This window comes from Talpa occidentalis, unplaced genomic scaffold (assembly GCF_014898055.3).
Source record: "Talpa occidentalis isolate TD23 unplaced genomic scaffold, MPIMG_talOcc4v2.1 talOcc4.13, whole genome shotgun sequence".
NCBI lineage: Eukaryota > Metazoa > Chordata > Mammalia > Eulipotyphla > Talpidae > Talpa > Talpa occidentalis.
The window spans coordinates 41,132,896-41,153,104 of NW_023601322.1; the positions used below are offsets into that span (position 1 = coordinate 41,132,896).

The following is a 20,209-nucleotide window of genomic DNA, read 5'->3' on the forward strand; positions in this document are numbered from 1 at the left end:
ATCTTGCTCTTACTTTGTCAGTGCCTCTGAAATGTTATAGGCCAACCACATCTTCAGATCAGGAAATCCACCACTTACCTTGTCCTTTGGACATGTTTTAGGATAATCAAAATAGTTTTCTGATGTCTAAATCCAGTGTAATTGTGAAAATAGGATGATAGAAGGAAGAATAGAAGAAGAAATCAGACATTTTGACTTGTTTTCTTGTCAGTAATGTAAACCTAGGTATGGATGCAAATGTAGAATACAATGATTATTTTTTAAGGACCTGAAGAATTGTCCCATTCATTTCTGGTCCTAACAATAAAATCTCTTATATATATATAATTACCATCACAGCTCTGTCCTGCCATCAACCATATTCAAATGGGAAGTGGCAGGGGTTTTAAAAAAGTAATATTTTGCTTTTAATTATATGCGCTCACTGTGATTTTAAAAGTAAGGCACTTTATATATATATATATACATATATATATATATATATGTATACATATATGTGAAACATGTCAGAAAGTATAAAACATTAAAACTATAAGCTAAATAGAAATATTTAAGTATGTGGTGTCATATATCAGGCCAGTGTGATCATATATTATCTATAGTGGAATATTATTTAAGATTTAGTAGTGTATTTTTTGCACAATGTATTATATTATTCTCATTTTACAGGAAAAGAATAATTTAGAGATAGATTTAAACTACAAGCTTAAATCATTACAACAACGGTTAGAACAAGAGGTAAATGAACATAAGGTAACCAAAGCTCGTTTAACTGACAAACATCAGTCTATTGAAGAGGCAAAGTCTGTTGCAATGTATGGTAAGTGTCAGTTTTAATATTTTTACATCATTAGTTGTTAAAAATTGGCCACAAACATTTTTCATTTTGATCAAAATTTCATTTTATAGTAGTGTAAACTTAAAAACAATAAATTTTGATCTAGAAATGTGATTGCTTTTTTTGATGCCTTCCATTTTTTTAAAATCGCAATTTCACCATTCCATTTCCTCCCTTTACTATCTTATACTCCTTTCACTACCTTATATACCCTATTAAAGTCAGTGGCTCATTTCTCCCAATTTTTCAGCCTGTTCCTTTTTATTTTTTATCCATTCTGGAGCATTTCTTGCTTTCTACTCTGAATTTTCCCATTCCTTTGTGTTTCTGTTGGATTATGCATCTAAATAGAACCATAGAGCAAACCACTTCCAATAGTTCTTCAGATTGATGTTAGCCCAATGCATTATCGTCAATTTTTTTTGACATATCAATCATCATTTCCTTCTCCCAGACTTTTATTTCTCTTCTCCAGCTTCCTGTGCTGTTTCTTTATCACTCTACTTTTAGGTGAACTTATCTCCTGTTTCAAAAAGAAATGAAAACATAGGTGTGAACTCCTCAAAATCTAATCAACCTGTCCTACTTCTTTTCCCCTATTAATTATTCTTCCCTCTCATTTTGGAAGGTGATATTTTGTCCTGGCTAATGCCTTCTAGTTGCACTCAGATTCAGTCCCCTCTTTTCACCTCTTAACTTACCTCTTTTGTTCTTCTTTATCCTTAGCTTTTCCTCTTCTACTGAATCCTTTCTTGTTGGAAACAAGTACAAGTCTCTTCCACTTTAAAAAAAAATTAAAAAATTGGCAAACCCTTGCAGCAACCTGGGATCCTTACTAATTGGCACTGTTTTACTACTTACCTTTATAGCAAAATTTCTAAAAAGATGAGCCTTCCTTTGTTTTCACCTTTTATACCATAACTTCCTACAAACTGGAAATGTCACATAACACCTTAAATTTGGTTTGTTCAAGGAAAAACTTATATCTGTCAAATCTGCTTCTACCCTTTATTTTCACTATCCTGGTTAATGATTATATATTATGGTTTTAATGAACCCAGGCTTGGACAAATCTATTTTGCCTTTTAGCCACTCAAAGACTATTAAAAAAAAGTAAAATGAGAAAAAATGTATTTGAAGTGTCTGTGCATAGAAAGCTTTTCAATAATTGGGATTATTATCATGGTTGTAGATGTTGGGTAATAGTCACCATCCAGAAGCCCATGCTAAAAATTTTGGAAATATTTAGGAATTACATTTTTTAAAATTACATACATTGTAACATTCCTTTTATATTTATGGTAATGTTACCACTCTGCTTTATCTGTTGCAATAGAATTAATTTTTACTATGCCAAGATTTGTTTTATTTACCCTTCTAACGTTGTTACTTAGACCAGCATGTGCTTTTTAAAATATAAATCTTACTATATTAGTCCTTCTTAAAATCCTTTTTAAGGCTTTTTACTGTCTGCATATCAAACTCCTTATGATATACAGAGTCTTTGAATTCCCACTTAACCTTTCTTTACACTTTTACTGCTTTGCACTTTTAATATGTGCATCAGCTGTATTGAACTCCTTTTATTTCTTTCACATAAGGTAATTATTGATGGCCTACCATAAGCCAGGAATAAAGCAGAGACTAAGACTGATAGGAACCCATCCTCTTAGAGATATATTCTGAGGGTAGTGATAGACCAAAAAAAGCAAATAAATGAAAATACATATAGATTGTAATCACTAATGTGAAGGAAATTTAATGCGATAGTTAGTTGGTGGTACTCCCTGAGCTGCGGTTCTGAGGAAAGGCCTATGTGAGGTAATAATATATTAGGTAAGAACTGAAGTCAAAGAGCTGATGAAAGAGTGGAAGAAAGAATATTCCAGGCAAAAGAAAATGGTAAATTCAATACTTTTAGTCTAAGGATAGTAGGAAGCCATTGTAATTTTTTGAACTGTACTGGGATGTATAATTTATGTTTTTAAAAGGCTACTTTTATTGCTGCATAGAGAATGCTTTTGAGAGAGGCAACAATTTAAAAAGGGGAGATCAGTTAGAAGGCTGTAGACCATAGACATTGGTGATAGTAGAGCTGGAAAGACGTGTATATACAGAAGACAATAGTTTATGATAAATTGGATGGAAAAGGAAAAAAATGGAATTACACCAGACTCAGGTTTTTAATTTTAACCGCTTGGTGGATGGTAATATATTTTGATATGGATATGACTGAGGTCAGAAAAGAGGAATCATCATAATGGTGCCCTAAGAAAGTTTAGCATTGAAGGTCAAGTAGAACAGGAAAAACCAAGAAAAAAACAGCTAAAGAAATAGTGGAAAAACCAAGAGAACATGGCGTTAGAATCTCAAAGAGTAATTATTGAAAAAAAAAAATGAGGAAATGGTTCAATGTATTGATTCTGCTAAGGTCATTCACTATGAAAACATGGATATTGCATGTCCTTTGAATTTTGTACGGTTGTATTTCACTTGTCAAATACAAAGAGCAGTTTTAGTGGAGTGGTAGAGATAGAAGCCAAATTGTAAAGAGAAGAATATATAGTGGATTAGATACTAGAGATAGTAATTATAGAGAACTTTTGCAGACATTTGGCTGTGAAAAGAGATGGGATGGTAGATGTGAGCTTTGTGAGATCATAGAGGATTTTTTTTTTTTTTTTTTTATAGAGGCATGTTTTTATTTATTTATTTGTTTGTTCGTTCGTTTTGTTTATACATGCACTGGGTACAGTCAGAAGCGCGGGAGGGTGAGAGAATTCACCAGAGCCAGAGCGGGGAGCAGAGCAGGCAGAAGGACCGAAGTACACTGCTGAGGGGAGCAGCGGGCGGCAGGAGAGGTCTGTGCGCCATGTGGGACCCTCCTCCGGTGGCCGGGGAGCAGCCGGGGATCGAACCGGCGCCGCAGAGGTCGCCGGCAGCTTTGCAACCCAGCGCTCAACTGCTGCGCCACCGGGGAGGCCCATAGAGGATATTTTAAGAGGGAAAATGGTTTATTAGTGTATTGTGTTGATAGGAATGATTCAGTTGAGAGTGAGAAATTGTTGGGGCAGGAAACAATTGAAGGAACAAAGTCTAGAACAGAAATTGATGGATTTGTATCTGATTAGAGACAGGTATTGAGAGGAATGATCGTATTGGTACTTGCAATTTTGTGGGTTTGGGAAGAAAGATGAGGAAATTCCATTCCAGTGGTCTCTATTTTGTCAATCTTTTGGAGTAAGAAAGCTGATTTACTAAGTTTGAATCCCAGTGGTGTAATCTACTAGTTGCAGACCATGGAAAAGTTAACTTCTCAGAACCTTAGTTATTCTACCTCAAAAAAGGAACCTCATTATAGACTATACCTTCTGGTAATTAAAGTAGATGTTATACTACCATGGAATCTTTTTTTTTTTTTTTTGACTTGCATAAATTAGAATTCCTATCATATCTTTAAGCCTCTTGAAGTGTTTCTGGAATAATGAAGGGTATAGATTAGTATCTCTCCCCAGAGGTCCCACTATATAATTATCAATACTTCAAATAACATTAGCACTTAACATAATGAATAGCTCTATTAGAGTTAAAACACAGTTGGGAATTTTGGTACCAATTTATCTTATAAGCCTATGAAAATGAAAAGTACTATAGGGTCTTTAAGTATATGTTTGTAACTTTTTTTCTTTCACAGAAATGGAGAAAAAGCTGAAGGAAGAGAGAGACGCTCGAGAGAAGGCTGAAAATAGGGTTGTTCAGATTGAGAAACAGTGTTCCATGCTAGATGTTGATTTAAAACAATCTCAACAGAAACTTGAGCATTTGGCTGAAAATAAAGAAAGGATGGAGGATGAAGTAAGAAAAATGGACAGTAGTAAATTTGTTCATCTTACAAAAGATAAACAATCATAAGTTGTGACTGAAAAGTCAGTTGTCTATCATTTAAACAACATGAAAGAGATTTGAATGAAATGAACTATATTGATTTATGTTAACTGCTACATGATCATCACTATATCCCTAGCTCCTAAAATTTACATCTTCAAATATATATTGAACATTCACACCTTAGAGTCTATACCATTTTGCACTGTGACTATACAGTTGTGTGTAGAGGTGTATAGAGGTGTCATTGCTCCTCCCTGAAATAACTGAACAACTGCTTTTTTTTTTTTAAGATTTATTTATCTATCGATCGATTTATTCATTTATTTATTTGTTTGTTTGTTTATTTATTTATTTATTTATACATATAAGCACTGGGTACAGTCAGAAGCATGGGAGGGTGGGAGAATTCACCAGAGCCAGAGCGGGGAGCAGAACAGACAGACTTGACGATATACACTGCTGAGAGGAGCAGTGGGCAGGCAGGAGAGGTCTGCGCGCCTTGTGGGACTCTTGCCAGGGGATGGAACCGGCACTGCAGAGGCTGCGGGCAGCCTCTCAGCCCAGCGCTCAACCACTGTGCCACCAGGGGAGGCCCACAACTGCTTTTTTAAAAAACAAAAACGAAACTCTATTATGAAGACTGTTGTGGTCCCAAAGAGGAGTTTGCTCTTAGATTTCAGGGAATGTAAAGCTGCAGTCCTGACCGTATACAGAGCACACATTTATGAATGAAAAAAAGGACATTATAGGTTTGTTATTGTATGTTTTTTATAAATTATTTATAAGTCTTGAAAATAACTAGTTTACATATGTAAGTTAGAAAAGGGAGAAAGGGGAAACCAGGATAGTCAGGAAAAGCTTCATTCACAAAGGTGAAAAACTTCATGGATTGTAGTCTTCGAGTACATTTAAATACTCCCTAGGAATGTCTCCCCAAAAGTGGCATCAGGGCTTCCCCTGGTGGCACAGGCGGTTGAGCGCAGCCCTGTGAAACTGTCCTTAGCCTCTGCGGCATGGGTTCGATCCCGACCGCCCAGGGAGATTCCCACATGGCGTGGCAGACCTTTCCTGACTCGCCTGCTGCTCCCCTCAGCAGTGTATTTCATCAGTCTGCCTGTTCTGTTCCCTACTCTGTCTCTGGTGAATCCTCTCACCCTCCTGCACATCTGGCCTGTACCCTGGTTCTTGTATCCATGAATGAATAAATCTTAAAAAAAAAAAAAAGTGGCATCATACTTACCTTCTATTTCTTCTATTCCAGAATTTCCATACAAATGAGGGGTAGAAAAAAACCATATTCCACCCCTGTTCTCCCCAATATCTCATATTTAAATTTGGAAATTAATTTGACTTAATAGTAAATTCTATAGTAGTAAACACCTGAAACATTGGAGATGCTTTAAAATACCAATATTCTCTATTTGTATAAGTAATTATAATTACTTAAGGTTTGATTAATTTTCTTTTAAATAATGTCTGATTGTTAAAGATATTTAAAGTCCAATAATTTTTCTCATTCATAGGTTAAGAATCTAACACTGCAACTGGAGCAGGAATCAAATAAGAGGCTGTTGTTACAAAATGAATTGAAGACGCAAGCATTTGAGGCAGACAATTTAAAAGGTCTAGAAAAGCAGATGAAACAGGAAATAAATACTTTATTAGAAGCAAAAAGATTATTAGACTTTGAGTTAGTACAGATTACAAAGTAAGTCTCAGAGACATTTTTTGTTTGCGTATTCATTTAATTTTATTGGTTTACAATAATGTACATGGTTTTGGGAAACAGAGTCACAGCTCCTTAGATGCTTGTCACTATACCACACCCACCACCAAAGAACCTGTACTCCTTTACCGTAGACAGTTGGGCCCCCTCTCCCCTTTGTTGCCATCCCCACTCTCCCTTCCCTTTTAGTTGCCTCAACTCTGTACTCATATTTGTTTTGATTTAGTTTTGTCAGCTCCTTTGTTTTGTTGCTCTAGGAAAGAAATTATTCTATAAGAAAAATTATCGAGACTACTGACTTTACAGAAATTTACTTATGGTGAAAAAAGCTACAGTTTTCTCATAAGATTTCCATATCCACAAAAGTCATCATGTTTCTTCACACTAGAATAAAAAAATAAGAGATAAACTACTTTTTAGTGATGATTCAGTGCTGGTACTGAATTATGTATTATTTTTATTATTTTTTAATATATATTTTTTATAAATATTTATTGAAAAACTTTATTATTGCGGTAATATTGGTTCATAGCACTGTATATATATAATTAAGGGGAATAGTGTCACACAGATGGGTATATCTTATGCCAACTATGCCAAGGTGTTTTTATAGCTTCAAAATTTGTTACCTTCAATTACAACGCAGTAATTCATAGATAAAATTGCCAGTTTTCACTTATGTTGGTGAAATTCTTTTCCCCTTTAATAGCCAGCATTTTAACTAAGTAATAATGTGTTTTATAATTTTACTTCTCCCCAAATACCTTTTTTAAAATTTTTATATATATATATATTTTAGATCATTCTTTCTTTTTGTACAATGCATGCTCTCACCTTTCAGGTGTGGTCCCAGCAAAATTCCCATCACCAATTCACCTGTGCACCATCACCATAGTCCCTTGTGCAAAAAACACTCTTTTAATAGTTGCCTGTTAATTTTGCATTTTAATTTATTATAATTATTTCTTTTTCCTGGTCCCTTACTTGGTTTCCCTACATTCCTCCTCTAAGTGAACCCATCCGCTATTTTTCCTTTTCCTTCTGGCTTATTTCACTGAGCATATTTCCTTCCACCTCTACGTTGCTGCAAATGTCATGAGTTTATCTTTTTTGATTGCTGAGTAATATTCCATTGTTTATATATAATACATCTTCTTGATCCAGTCATCTATTTTGCCCCAAATACTTTCAATGAGCATTTATCATGTCCTTTTATGAATTATATACCTTAGGAGTTAGGATTTGAAAATACAAAGTTATTAACATATATTAAAACCTAGCAGCCACAGATGAAATTATTAGTCCTTGAAAATCTGTGTTTGGGAAATATAGTCTGTATGTCTTATTGAGTCTGTTTCTCCCTATGTGAATTATATTTATGTGTGTATATTTTATATACAAATGTGTATGTAGGTATCTGTGATCCTGTTTCTTTGCCAATTTATTGTTCTTGCCTCCCTCCTCATTTTTATCCAATTAATTCATTTCCAGTAGCATTCTATGTTTAATTGGCCGTAATATGTAGTATGAATTATTATTGTTATTATTATTACTTGAATTTTTTCAAGTCTTGTTTTTAATTGCTTACTTACTAGATAATACATTTAAAATATATCCCTAAGGATTTACCCAAAGGACACAAAAACATTGATTCGAAAGAACACCTGTACCCCTGTGTTTATTGCAGCACTATTAACAATAGGTAAAACCTGGAAACAACCCAAATGCCCAAAAATAGATGACTGGATCAAGAAGATGTGGTATATATACACAATGGAATATTACTCAGCAATCAAAAAAGATAAACTTATGCCATTCGCAGCAACGTGGATGGAACTAGAAGGAATTATGCTCAGTGAAATAAGCCAGAAGGAAAAAGAAAAATATCAGGTGGTGTCACTTATAGCAGGAATATAGGGGAACCAAATAAGACATCAGTGTAAAAAAATAATAACAGTACAAAACACAACAAAGCAAAAACAGACAATTATAAATCAGAGATATACTGTAGGGGAGTAGGTGTGAGAGGGATCGGAGGGAGGGAGGAGCACAGGGGACTGAGGTGATGGTGCACAGGTACATTGGTGAAGAAAACTATTGGGACTACACCTGAGGGGGTGGGGGGAAGCAAATATTGTTTAAAAATGAACAATGATGTAAAAAAAAAATAAAATAATAAAAAATAAAATGTATCCCTAAGAATGCTTTTCTCTGTAAAAATTTAAAAATATTTATTTTCAATTTTGCTGTTTAGATTAATGCACATTTAATAGTCTCCTGAAACTGACCTTCACTAGGAAAGGGAGGGTTCCCTTTACTTTGCATAGTATTGTTTCATAAGGAGAAAATGGAACCAGACAGACAGTATGATCTAATCAAATACAAATAGTTACTTACCATAATATAATGAATTATGATTTTTAAAAACTGTTAATAAACCTTTTTTACCATAGCACTTTTAGTAAGCAAAATAAAGTTCTAGTGTAAATAGCATGTATTTTCTATTTTCTCTTTTTTTCTGAAGACAATACAGAGGAAATGAAGGACAGATGCGGGAGCTACAAGATCAGCTTGAAGCAGAACAGTATTTCTCGGTGAGATACATAAAGACTGTCAAAACTTGACTAAAAAGAAGGTGTTTAGAATTTTCATGGGAACTGTGATTCTTTTTCAAATGACTCTGATGTGGCTTTCATTCCCCCATCTGTACATTTTATTTCTGAATCTGAGTTTGTGGTCTGTTTAACTTACAAAGAAATGACCATTATATGCTAACTTTCCAGAATGCCCTCAACCTAAGGTTTCTGTTTGCCTGATAGTAAGCTCAGGTGATTTAGCTTGCTAGTATTATCAAGTATGATTCATGAATACACATTGCATTTTTAAGTATAACTAATACTCAGAAGCTTTTTCCTGTTTTAGGCCTATATGCACTTTATAGATCTGCTTTGCACATAGACATTTTCCTCATTTGCTGCAGGCCAATTATTTCCACTACTGCTATTGATGAGTGTTTATAGTTAATGCTTTGAGAATTTATTGAGTACTCTGAATTTTTTATTTCTTTGGGACCTTTATTGTTATATGCTTCCCTTATAATACTTCCTTTGCTCTGTCTCATATGCTCTGGACGGTTGTGTCCTCATTATAAATTGTTTCAAGGTGTTTTTAGATTTCTTTTTTGATTTCCTCATTAACCCAGTGGTCTTTTAGTAGTGTGTTGTTCAGTCTCCACATAATATGGTATCACCTGGCTTTCTTTTTGTAGTTGATTTCTAGTATACCTTTATGGTCAGAGAAAATTCTTGGTATGATTTCCGTGTTCATATACTTAAATTGTTTGTTTTATGACCCAGAATGTGGTCAATCCTGGAGAGTGACCCATGTATACTTGAGAAAAATGTATTTTCAATTTTGGGGTTTTACCATCCTATAAATGTCTGTTAGGCCCATGTGGACTAGATCTTTGTTTAGGGCAATTGTGTCCCTGTTTATTTTCTGTCTCATTGATCTGTCCATTGGTGAGAATGCGGGGGTTGTAGTCTCCTACCATGTATGTACTTTCCTCTGATGTCTGTTTTCAGAGACTATAGTTATTGTGTAATGTGTTTGGTGCTTTCTCATTTGGTGAGTATTGTATTGATGAGTGTTATATCTTCCTGGTGTATTGTCCCTTTGATCATTATATAGTGTTCATCCATGTCTCTTCTCACCTTTTTTAGTCTGTTTTATCTGATATAAGTATAGCTGCCGCTGCCTTCTTTTGGGTGCCTTTTGCTTGTAGAATTGTTTTTTACTTTCAATTTTTGTTTATCTTTGGAGCTGTGTGTCGTCTTTGTTTGGTTTGGTATTAGAGTAATGATGGCCCCATAAAATATTTCACTTGTTTTGCAGACACTTTATAAAACCCAGGTAAAGGAGCTTAAGGAAGAAATTGAAGAAAAAAACAGAGAAAACAGAGAAAATTTAAAGAAAATACAAGAGCTACAAAATGAAAGGTATGACTTTAAAACAAGAATCAGTAGCACAACAAAACATTCTTAAATTTAAGTTTAATGAGCCAGGTTGTATCAGAACAGACACTGGAAATAATTTCCATGTTACCACCTTTGAAAGAAATTTTAACTTGTTGAATGAAGCAAACACATAGAATAGCTGAACATGTATAATTTTATGAATATGACAAATACCATTATAACCACCACCCTTGAAAGAGAAAGACGTTGCTGTCTACGTCATTAGTGTACTGTATTCCCATTCCTAATATTCCTTAATTCCCTGCCCTACCACAGTAGTCATTATCCTGACATTTATCGAAGGAACTGGATTATTTATCTTTTATAGTTTCCCTTCGTTGTGAGTTTTCTGCTTCTATTTTCATAGTTAGTTGAACATTTTCATTCTCTTCCTGTGTTTCTTGCAAATCAGTAGTTAATGTGGTACTGTGCAATATGGTAGCCACTAGTCATATGTAGCTGTTTAAATTTAAACTTTACTTCACTTAAATAAAGTTTAAACTTTTGTTTCTTGGTGTACTAGCCACGTTTCAGATGCTTGATAGTCATATATGGATACTTTGTAGAATATTGAACAGCACAAGTATAAACATTTCCATCATCATGGAATGTTTAAGTGGGCACCCCTTATCTGAAAATTAATCAGATTGAAATCTTACTTTTAAAAGGGGAGAAGACTATCTCATACCTAACTTTGTAATATTTGGTTATGTCTTTATTTGTATTGCTAGCAGTCACTGACATTCAATATTTAGATTCATATTACATTAAATGGAATCTAAGGCACAATTAAGTATATTTTCTGGTTATTCTCTGTGATGGTGGTAATCTGTTCCCTATCATCTGTATGGTATATTACACAATCCCATGTTGTATGCATTCACTGTGGAGGAGAGTACCCGATATTTGACATTCTGTTGTTTCACAGGGTTATGTTTGCCCTTGTTTAATCTATTTAAGAGAAATGTTTTCATCATAAGTATTGTGCTAAGCACTGTACTTCATGCCAGTGATTTAATTAATAGTAAATTAAATTAATTAAATTATTAAATGCTTCAGAATCTAGTCTAGAAACATATGGTATACCAACTATGGCGAAGTGCTAATGGAATATTTTGTAGGACTGTATACATCATCTTACTATGATCTCAGGAATTCAGAGACCATTTCCTCGGTCGTAACTAAGAAAAAATAGAATAGGGAATGTACCATTGTACAGAGTCCAAAGCCACTCTGTGATTTAGAGAACAACAAATGTTTTAGTTTGAGGTAGACAGTAGGTGACAGAGAAGGCTGGACAGGTAAATATGAGTCAAAAGACTTTGTGTGTTGTGCTATAGAATTTGGAATTATCAAACATTGAAGAGTGAGGAGTGTGTTTTGTTATTTTTCTGTGTTGTATAGCCTAGATGTCCAAATAGAACTAGATACTATGCAGTTAAGTTTACTGTTTCAGAAATTAGAGAAAGGTTGTGAACTTGAAAATGATTTGATAATCATTTGGTAGAATAGTTTATAGTGGTTTGCAAATCTATTTATAAGTCTTCATAATCTCATTGAATTTCAAAGCTGGAAGGGACCTAAAATATAATTTAGTTTTGGCCCCCCTGGTGACACAAGGGGTTAAGCACAGTACTGTGAAGCTATATGCAGCCTCTGCAGTACGAGTTCAATCCCCAGCTGGCCAGGGAGCTACCCACATGGCGCAGCAGACCTCTCCTGTCTTGCCTGCTGCTCCCCTCAGCAGTGTATTTCAGTCAGTCTCCTATTCTGCTCCCCACTCTATCTCTGGTGAATCCTCTCATCTCCTGAACCTCTGGCCTGTACTCCAGTTCTTGTATGCATAAATAGAAAAATCTTAAAAAATAATAATTTAGTTTAACTCTCACTTTATGGATTGAGCCCCAGGAAGGGTAAGGAACTTACCCAATTAGTTTGTGATAAAATGGGGATGCTGACCACCTGATAATAAGCCAGCTTTTCCACTGGGCCATGCTATCTTCCATTAAATTCATAAGATTCCTTTGCAAAAGTAGACTGCTTTAAAATAAAATAGAAGTAGACAGCTTGCCATTGCTTCATTGGCTTTTCTTAAGCACAATAGCAGAGTTCTTTACTTTAGTTTTTCAAAGTGTGTTAAGTTCATTACTTTTACAGAAAGTTTGTAATGGATTTGTAGTTTATTTTAAGCAATGAAATAATTCTTTTATCATTTAAAGATAATTGTTTTTACAACCCAAATGCCCAAAAATAGATGACTGGATCAAGAAGATGTGATATATATACACTATAGAATATTACTCAGCAATCAAAAAAGATAAACTCATGCCATTTGCAGCAATGTGGATGGAGATGGAAGGGATTATGCTCAAAGAAATAAGTCAGAAGGAAAAATATAAATATCAGATGGTTTCACTTATAGGAGGGATGTAGAAGAACCAAATAAGTGATCAGGAAAAAAAAATTATAATAAATTAAAAATCAAAATCAACAGGCAACTATTAATCAGACATTCTGCAGGAGAGGAAAATGGAGAAGGATCAAAACAGGGGAGGGAAGAGTACAAGGGTCTATGGTGACGGTGCACGGGTGAACTGGTGGTGGGAATATTACGGGGACTACACCTGAGAGGAGAAAGCATACATTTTACAAAAGTGATGAATGGTGTAAAATATATAAAATTTTTAAAAATAAAGATAATTGTTTTTAAGTATACGATTAAGTTGAAAGAGTGAATTGGTTTTGTTTATATCCATTCTCTCATATCTATTGTAGAGAGGCTCTTGCTACTCAGTTGGATCTAGCAGAAACAAAAGCTGAGTCCGAGCAGTTGGCTCGAGGGCTTCTGGAAGAACAGTATTTTGAGTTGACCCAAGAAAGTAAGAAAGCTGCTTCAAGAAATAGACAAGAGATTACAGATAAAGATCACACTGTTAGTCGGGTAAGTGTGATAGTCGGGTAAGTTATGTGACTAAAATTAATTTAATAATCTTTTGAATAGAATATTTATGAGGATTAAGTGAAATGAGATACATAGATGAAGAGTAAATATATTACTAAAAGTAATCAATATGCTTTTTTGCTGTTTCACCATTATTCAGCTGAAAAAACTGAGATCCAGAAAGATTGAGGTTACACAGTTAGAAGTAACACAAATTTTCTATTTTCTAATGTAATTCTTCCTTTCGTTAATATCTATATGTATATTCACATTTCATTGGTGTTTGAATATTGAAATAATTTTTGGAAGGTAACAATCATTTCAAAATATTTTAAACTGGAATATATTTTAAATTGAAACTGGGAATTTTCTGTTATTAAGCAGTGTCTGATAGTCATCTGTGGAAAATGAAAATTATCATTTTAAAGGTTACTGCTTTAAATATGAGACTAGCATAGAGGCTATGGTAATCCTTTGTGTGTTTTGTTTAGCTGGAAGAAACAAACAGTATGCTAACCAGAGATATCGAATTATTAAGAAAAGAAAATGAAGAGCTAAGTGATAAAATGAGCAAGGCAGAGGAAGGTATGTCCACTTTAAAAAAAAAAATCATGTTAAATCAGTTTCACAGGTAAATCTTTAGCTATTTATATTGTTTTTGTTGAAGTATTTGTTTTTGTTTTTCTATCTGTTAAATAACTTCCTTAACCTTAGGAATTATCCTAGTAGAATTTAGATGTTAAGAAAAAAAGAGGTAATGGATGTGTTAACCGAGGGGGGTGGCATACAGTTGTTTTACAGTGGTACATAAATCAGATCATCACATTGTGTACTTTAAATACCTTATAATTTTATGGTCAGTTATACCTTAGTAAAGCTGAAAAAAAGATTTATTTTAATGAAGTTACTGAAAGTTGCTCGGTAATATATACTAACTTGAATAAGAACATTGTTAATTTGGAATGCAGAAATTAATGCATTTTATATAATTTATTGACAGAATATAAATTGAAGAAGGATGAGGAGATCAATAATCTTAAGACTGCCTTTGAAAAGAATATCAATACAGAACGAACTCTTAAAACGCAGGTATAGATACATATGCTATCATTCTTTTCCATGTGTTTCTATTTGAGTACTATATATTCAGAAGTTATTATTTGTATATTGTGTACATTTTTTCAAACTGAAGTTATAAAGTTCAAGCTTTTCATTGGAACAAATGAAATACTCTTTAAATATAGAATTCAGGAAATAGGATTTCTACTAAGTGAAAGTAGTTAACTTGTTTAATCATTGATTAGTAAGAACATTTTTTAAATTATATAGAAGACCTATAATTAACACTTAGAAAACTTAATGAAGAGAGAAAAACTCTTATATGAAACCAAGATGGAGGAATTGGAAATAAGAAACTGTAAGAGTTGGCATAGTATTTTGCTTTTGTATTTTTTGATGTAGCAAGATCAGATTTTTTACACTAACACTTGATGCCTTGTCATTTTACTAAGTTATCCAATAGTTTAAATCTTCATAAACTACTTTGTACCTCAGTGGATTTTTATAGTAAGATAAATACTTTCTACTTTTTAGTAATAGATTATAATAGCTTCCTTATGACTAATGTGTGCTCCTTCAGCAGTCCTTTGTTTTGCAGTTAGGATAAACTTTCAGAAATATACTTGATACCTGTTGAAAATTCATCAGAGGAGGTTTTGCTTATCTTTATGCTAAATTAGAGATCATGAAACAAAATGACATTGATTACATAAAAATTCAAGTCTAGAGCCCAAAGCAATATAAGTTGAAAGAAAACAAAGTAGGAATAATATTTAAAATGAATATAAATATAAAGAACATTTGTATATAAGAAAAAGACAATATAATGGAGGGGGAGTCAGGAACAATTGAAAGAAAAAGAAACAGCAAAGTTTAAAAAATGATCAGGGCCTCCCCTGGTGGCATAGCGCTTGAGCGCTGGGCTGTGAGGCTGCCTGCAGCCTCTGCAGCACGGGTTCGATTCCCGGCTGCCTGCAAGTGTCCCTCATGGCGCGCAGACCTCTCCTGACACCCCCACTGCTCCCCTCGGCAGTGTATTTTGTCAGTCTGCCTGTTCTGTTTCCCGCTCTGGCTCTGGTGAATTCTCTCACCCTCCCACACTTCTGACTGTACCTAGTGCTTGTATAAATAAATAAATAAATCTTTAAAAAATGATCAACCTCAATATAAACCAAGAAAATTAAGAAAGAGATACCTTTTCACAGTGAGACCAACAGATTTTAAAACTCAGGTTCATCAAGAGGATAGAGGAAGAGTTCATTCCTATACTATTTTAAGAAATAAACTATAAGAACAATATGACAACACAGCATTTTCATGTCCATCTTCTTCAACCTCATAACTGCCAGTTTAGCAATTTTTATCATATAGAAATAAATATGGTCAAATATATATATAAATAAAATGTAATTGCTGCAACATTATTTTTAATAGTGAAAAATCAAAAAACACCTAGCAGTCCATCAACATGGTATTGATAAATCATGATAAACCATGTACCGGAATACACAGGAGCTATTAAAAAATTAGTAGATTTACATGTAATGAAATGGATAAATAATTATTTTCAATGATAAATTACATAGTATTAGGGTTTTTTTTTTGAAGATTTATTTATTTATACAAGAACTGGGGTACAGGCCAGATGCTCAGGAGGGCGAGAGGATTTCACCAGAGACAGAGCAGGGAACAGAACAGGCAGGTTGACCAAAGTACACTGCTGAGGGGAGCAGTGGGCGAGTAAGGAGAGGTCTGCTGCGCCATGTGGGTTGCTCCCTGGCTGGCCGGGAATTGAACTTGTGCAGCAGTGGCTGCAGATTGCTTCATAGGTTGCATCTTAACCCTTGCGCCACCAGGGAGGCCCCCACATAGTGTTAGATTTAAAAAATAAGTTGCGGCAGAGAATATATAAATTGATCCCATTCTTAAACATAAACATATATGTTATCTATTTATATGTGGATAAAAGAAAGACTATACACTGTTTGAAAGAAAAAGGAAAGCTTTAAGCAGAAATGGACTTTAACTTTCTTTGTAACTTATCTCTGTATTTGGATTTTTTGTAATAAATATATCTTAGATGTATCATTAGAAAAAGCCAAATACACATTTATGAGTACAATGATTCAGCTTTCACTGTATTTAAAAAATACAGGGTCTCTTCATCCTAATCTAACCTAATCTAACCTAATGCTAATGTGACCTAATTTGTATAGAAATGATGATAGTGGTTAGGATTTTTTCTGTCTTAATAGAAAAATCTATGATTTTTTTTTTTACATTACTATAGAACAAGGATATCATGACATGTTTTACAGTTTATATAGCTAATATCATGTACTTTAACAAATTCTGTCTTGTTTTGAATGTATTGTTTTCTTCTGTTGTTTCTTCTATTCCATTTCTAGTCAGGGTCTCTGTTCCTGTACTTTCCTGTGTATTCAAAAGAAAAAAATTATCTTTGGCATTTTTGCCTGTGTACTATTTCCTTCCATACCATCCTTGGATTGTCTCTTTAATACCATTTCTTCTTTGCTTATTCAACTCCTGTTTGTCTTTTTAAGATCTATATGTGAACACATAAAATGCAGACACTCTTATTTCTTACTGCATTCCTCTTATCATCCTATACTGTAATAATGCTTGCATGTCTGATTCCACCAACCTAGAATGCCTTTGGGGTATAACTGTATTTTCTGTCTTTATATCTTGTGCCTATCAGAATTTTCTATATAATAAATGCTAAATAATTGTTGAACAGCAAATGGATTTTTGCAAGCCTTGTATGATTGTTATATTTGAACAGTAAGATAAGTCAATAATAGTTACTTGTGCTACCAGTTATCATATCTCAATCTTCATTAGGTTTTCCTAATTTTTACATAAACAAAAAGTCCTGAGTTTGCTGGAAAAATAAATTTCAGTGCAGATTGAAATTGCTGGTACAATAGAGATGCTCATTAACATTTTTTAAAAAATATTTCAATAGGCTGTTAACAAGTTGGCAGAAATAATGAATCGGAAAGATTTTAAAATTGATAGAAAGAAAGCTAATACACAAGATTTGAGAAAGAAAGAAAAGGAGAATCGAAAGCTACAACTGGAACTCAACCAGGAAAGAGAGAAATTCAACCAGATGGTAGTGAAACATCAAAAGGAACTGAATGACATGCAAGCGGTAAGGTTTGTGCACATGTGTGCATGTAGGGTTACTTTCTTAAATTATTAATACTGTAATACATTTATTTTCTGTTGATCTTGTTTATATTAGTATAAAATGCATATTTTGGTATATATTCTCCCAGATTTAACCATTACTATTAAAATATGAACCATGATCTTGAAAAACTAGTAAGATGCTCTGTTTATTAACCATTGAAACATGAGTAATTTTTACCAATTAACATCTGCTTAATTAGAGATGCTATTTTTAGAGAAACAAGGATTTTGACTGAAACTAAGATATGGTTGGATTAACATTAACTATAGTTGATCTAAAGGCTTGTTGACATAGTCTAACTTGTTTTCTCTAATCAAGACTCAACTTTTCTGAAATCAGAATATCAGAACTTAATATTTAGTTACTTCTGGATTGTTAGTAACACAAAATTGAGAGATCATGGTCTCTCACGCAAGCATTGACTATCATTTTTGGTTTTACCATCCTGAGTAGTTTTCTGTACATTTTGAACAACTGCATTTGTACTCATAAGAGCATCTTCTGTTATTCAGTGTTTTGTATTAAAAAAAAAACACGAAAAACCCTCATTTAAAGCAAGGAGTAGAGGAGTGAGTCTAAGCAATGAATTACTGAGGAAGAGAACTTTCTTTTTTGGAAGTTTCAAAATTGTGCATGTAAACTTTCATGAATTTTACAGTAAATTCTTAGTCTTAGCAGTTTTATTTTTTTAACCTTCCTCCCCAATATTAACAATTTTAGATTGCTTATTTGTTTTAGATTTAAATTTAGATCATTTATTTAGAGTTCCATTGGTTCTTAATTTTGGAAGCTTGATCTTGATTCAGTGTTTTTCAAAAATAGCAATTGGTAGAAGAGTGTACACATAGGAATGAGCTTCAGATGCAGTTGGCTAGCAAAGAGAGTGATATTGAGCAATTGCGTGCTAAACTTTCGGATCTTTCGGATTCTACAAGTGTTGCTAGTTTTCCTAGTGCTGATGAAACTGATGGAAACCTTCCAGGTAAGAATATTTCCATTACTTTATTAAAGTTTGCTTAAATGTCATGGAAGTTAGTGTATGTTTATTTCATTTTGTTTTATACCTTTCTCATTTGTCAACTATTAAGAAGGAATTTGTTTCTGATAGCTAAAATATGATCTTTATGCACTTAGTGCATTTTATGGAATAAATGCAATAATAAACAATCTTAGGCTGCTAAAATAAATCTGAAAAGAAATAAAAATAAAATCTGAATAGTAACCTGAAGAAGTTTATGAACTTACATTGATTAGTTTAACTCCCTAGTGAAAGTTGAAGCTGTTGCTACACTTTTCACTATTTTAAAAAAATTGTACATTTTCATGAGTAGTAGCTCTTTAATGTATTTTGCATTTTTGTACTTAAACTAAGAACTATACTTCATCAGAAGCACAGCAGCTGTATATAGCAAGCTACCCAATATAGTAATGATAAAGTTTAATCAGGCTTAAGTTTCAAGTTGGAGGGCCTCCCTGGTGGCACAAGGGGATAAGACACAGACTATGAAGCTATTTGCAGCCACTGCAGCACGAGTTCGATCCCTGGCCAGGGAGATACCCACATGGTGCAGCAGACCTCTCCTGACTTGCCCGCTGCTCCCCTCAGCCGTGTATTTCAATCAATCTGCCTATTCTGTTCCCTACTCTGTCTCTGGTAAATCCTCTCACACTCCCCCTTCACCTCTGGCCTGTACCCCAGTTCTTGTATGCATAAATAAATAAATCTTTAAAAAAAAAGGTTTCAAGTTGGAGAAATAGTTTGGGAGATGGCACTGAGGGGGGAGGGAGTCAAGTAAAGGTAAAAGTGAGTAGCTAGGATTTTAGACTTTTTTCTCTGTCTTTTTCTCAGTGGAAAATCAATTAAAAAACACAGACTTGGTCTTTGGTTAATTGTAGTATAAGCTATTATATACACATAATTAACAATAACTATTCTTCGAGGTTTTGGAAGTTAAAGTATAAAGTTCAAAATAGATTTTAATTGGTATAATTCCTGATAATATAGGAATAGAAAGATATTTTTGAGTTCTATTTTAATGAATATTACTTGTTGTTTTTTGGGGTTTTTTTTTGAAAATTTGACTGAATAATTTGATAAACTGGTAGTTCTTGACCAGTAGTTCTTGGTGGGACTCATGGTGGGAAGTTAATTCAGCTCATACTTGTAAACCATTTGCTTCCCTGGAAAGGGAATGGTAGGTAATATATTATTTCTTATTTCAATAGTCAAGGAATACCTTTTCTTTTCCCATTTTTGCCTTTCTGAAGCTTCTTGCCTATTGAGAAACTTTTAGATACATATTCACTTGATTCTGGTTAGAAGACCAGACCACCTTGGATTTGAATTTAACTGGAACTTGTAGCTTCAACTGCTTGAAAACTTTCTAAAGTTAGATTTAATCATCAGTAATAGAATGACCTATAGGAGTGTTTGGCTGCATCTTCCAGTTGTTGAACTGAAATTGGAATTTAGAGTTTAGTTTCTCTCATTAATACCAGTGTAATTCTAGAGCTCTTTAGT

General features: G+C 33.7%; 1 protein-coding gene across 2 annotated transcripts in view; it reads left to right on the plus strand.

Moving 5' to 3' along the window:
• The window catches only part of ROCK1 (Rho associated coiled-coil containing protein kinase 1), a 129,766-nt gene that overhangs the window by 98,129 nt on the left and 11,428 nt on the right, over positions 1-20,209 (plus strand). For both annotated transcript variants that reach the window (XM_037508756.2, XM_037508755.2), the window contains exons 18-27: positions 670-820; positions 4,533-4,693; positions 6,250-6,434; positions 8,977-9,046; positions 10,347-10,450; positions 13,244-13,409; positions 13,901-13,994; positions 14,410-14,498; positions 17,458-17,646; positions 18,511-18,670. In XM_037508756.2, the coding sequence (XP_037364653.2) occupies positions 670-820; positions 4,533-4,693; positions 6,250-6,434; positions 8,977-9,046; positions 10,347-10,450; positions 13,244-13,409; positions 13,901-13,994; positions 14,410-14,498; positions 17,458-17,646; positions 18,511-18,670 (1,369 nt within the window). The remainder of the gene's footprint in view (positions 1-669; positions 821-4,532; positions 4,694-6,249; positions 6,435-8,976; positions 9,047-10,346; positions 10,451-13,243; positions 13,410-13,900; positions 13,995-14,409; positions 14,499-17,457; positions 17,647-18,510; positions 18,671-20,209) is intronic.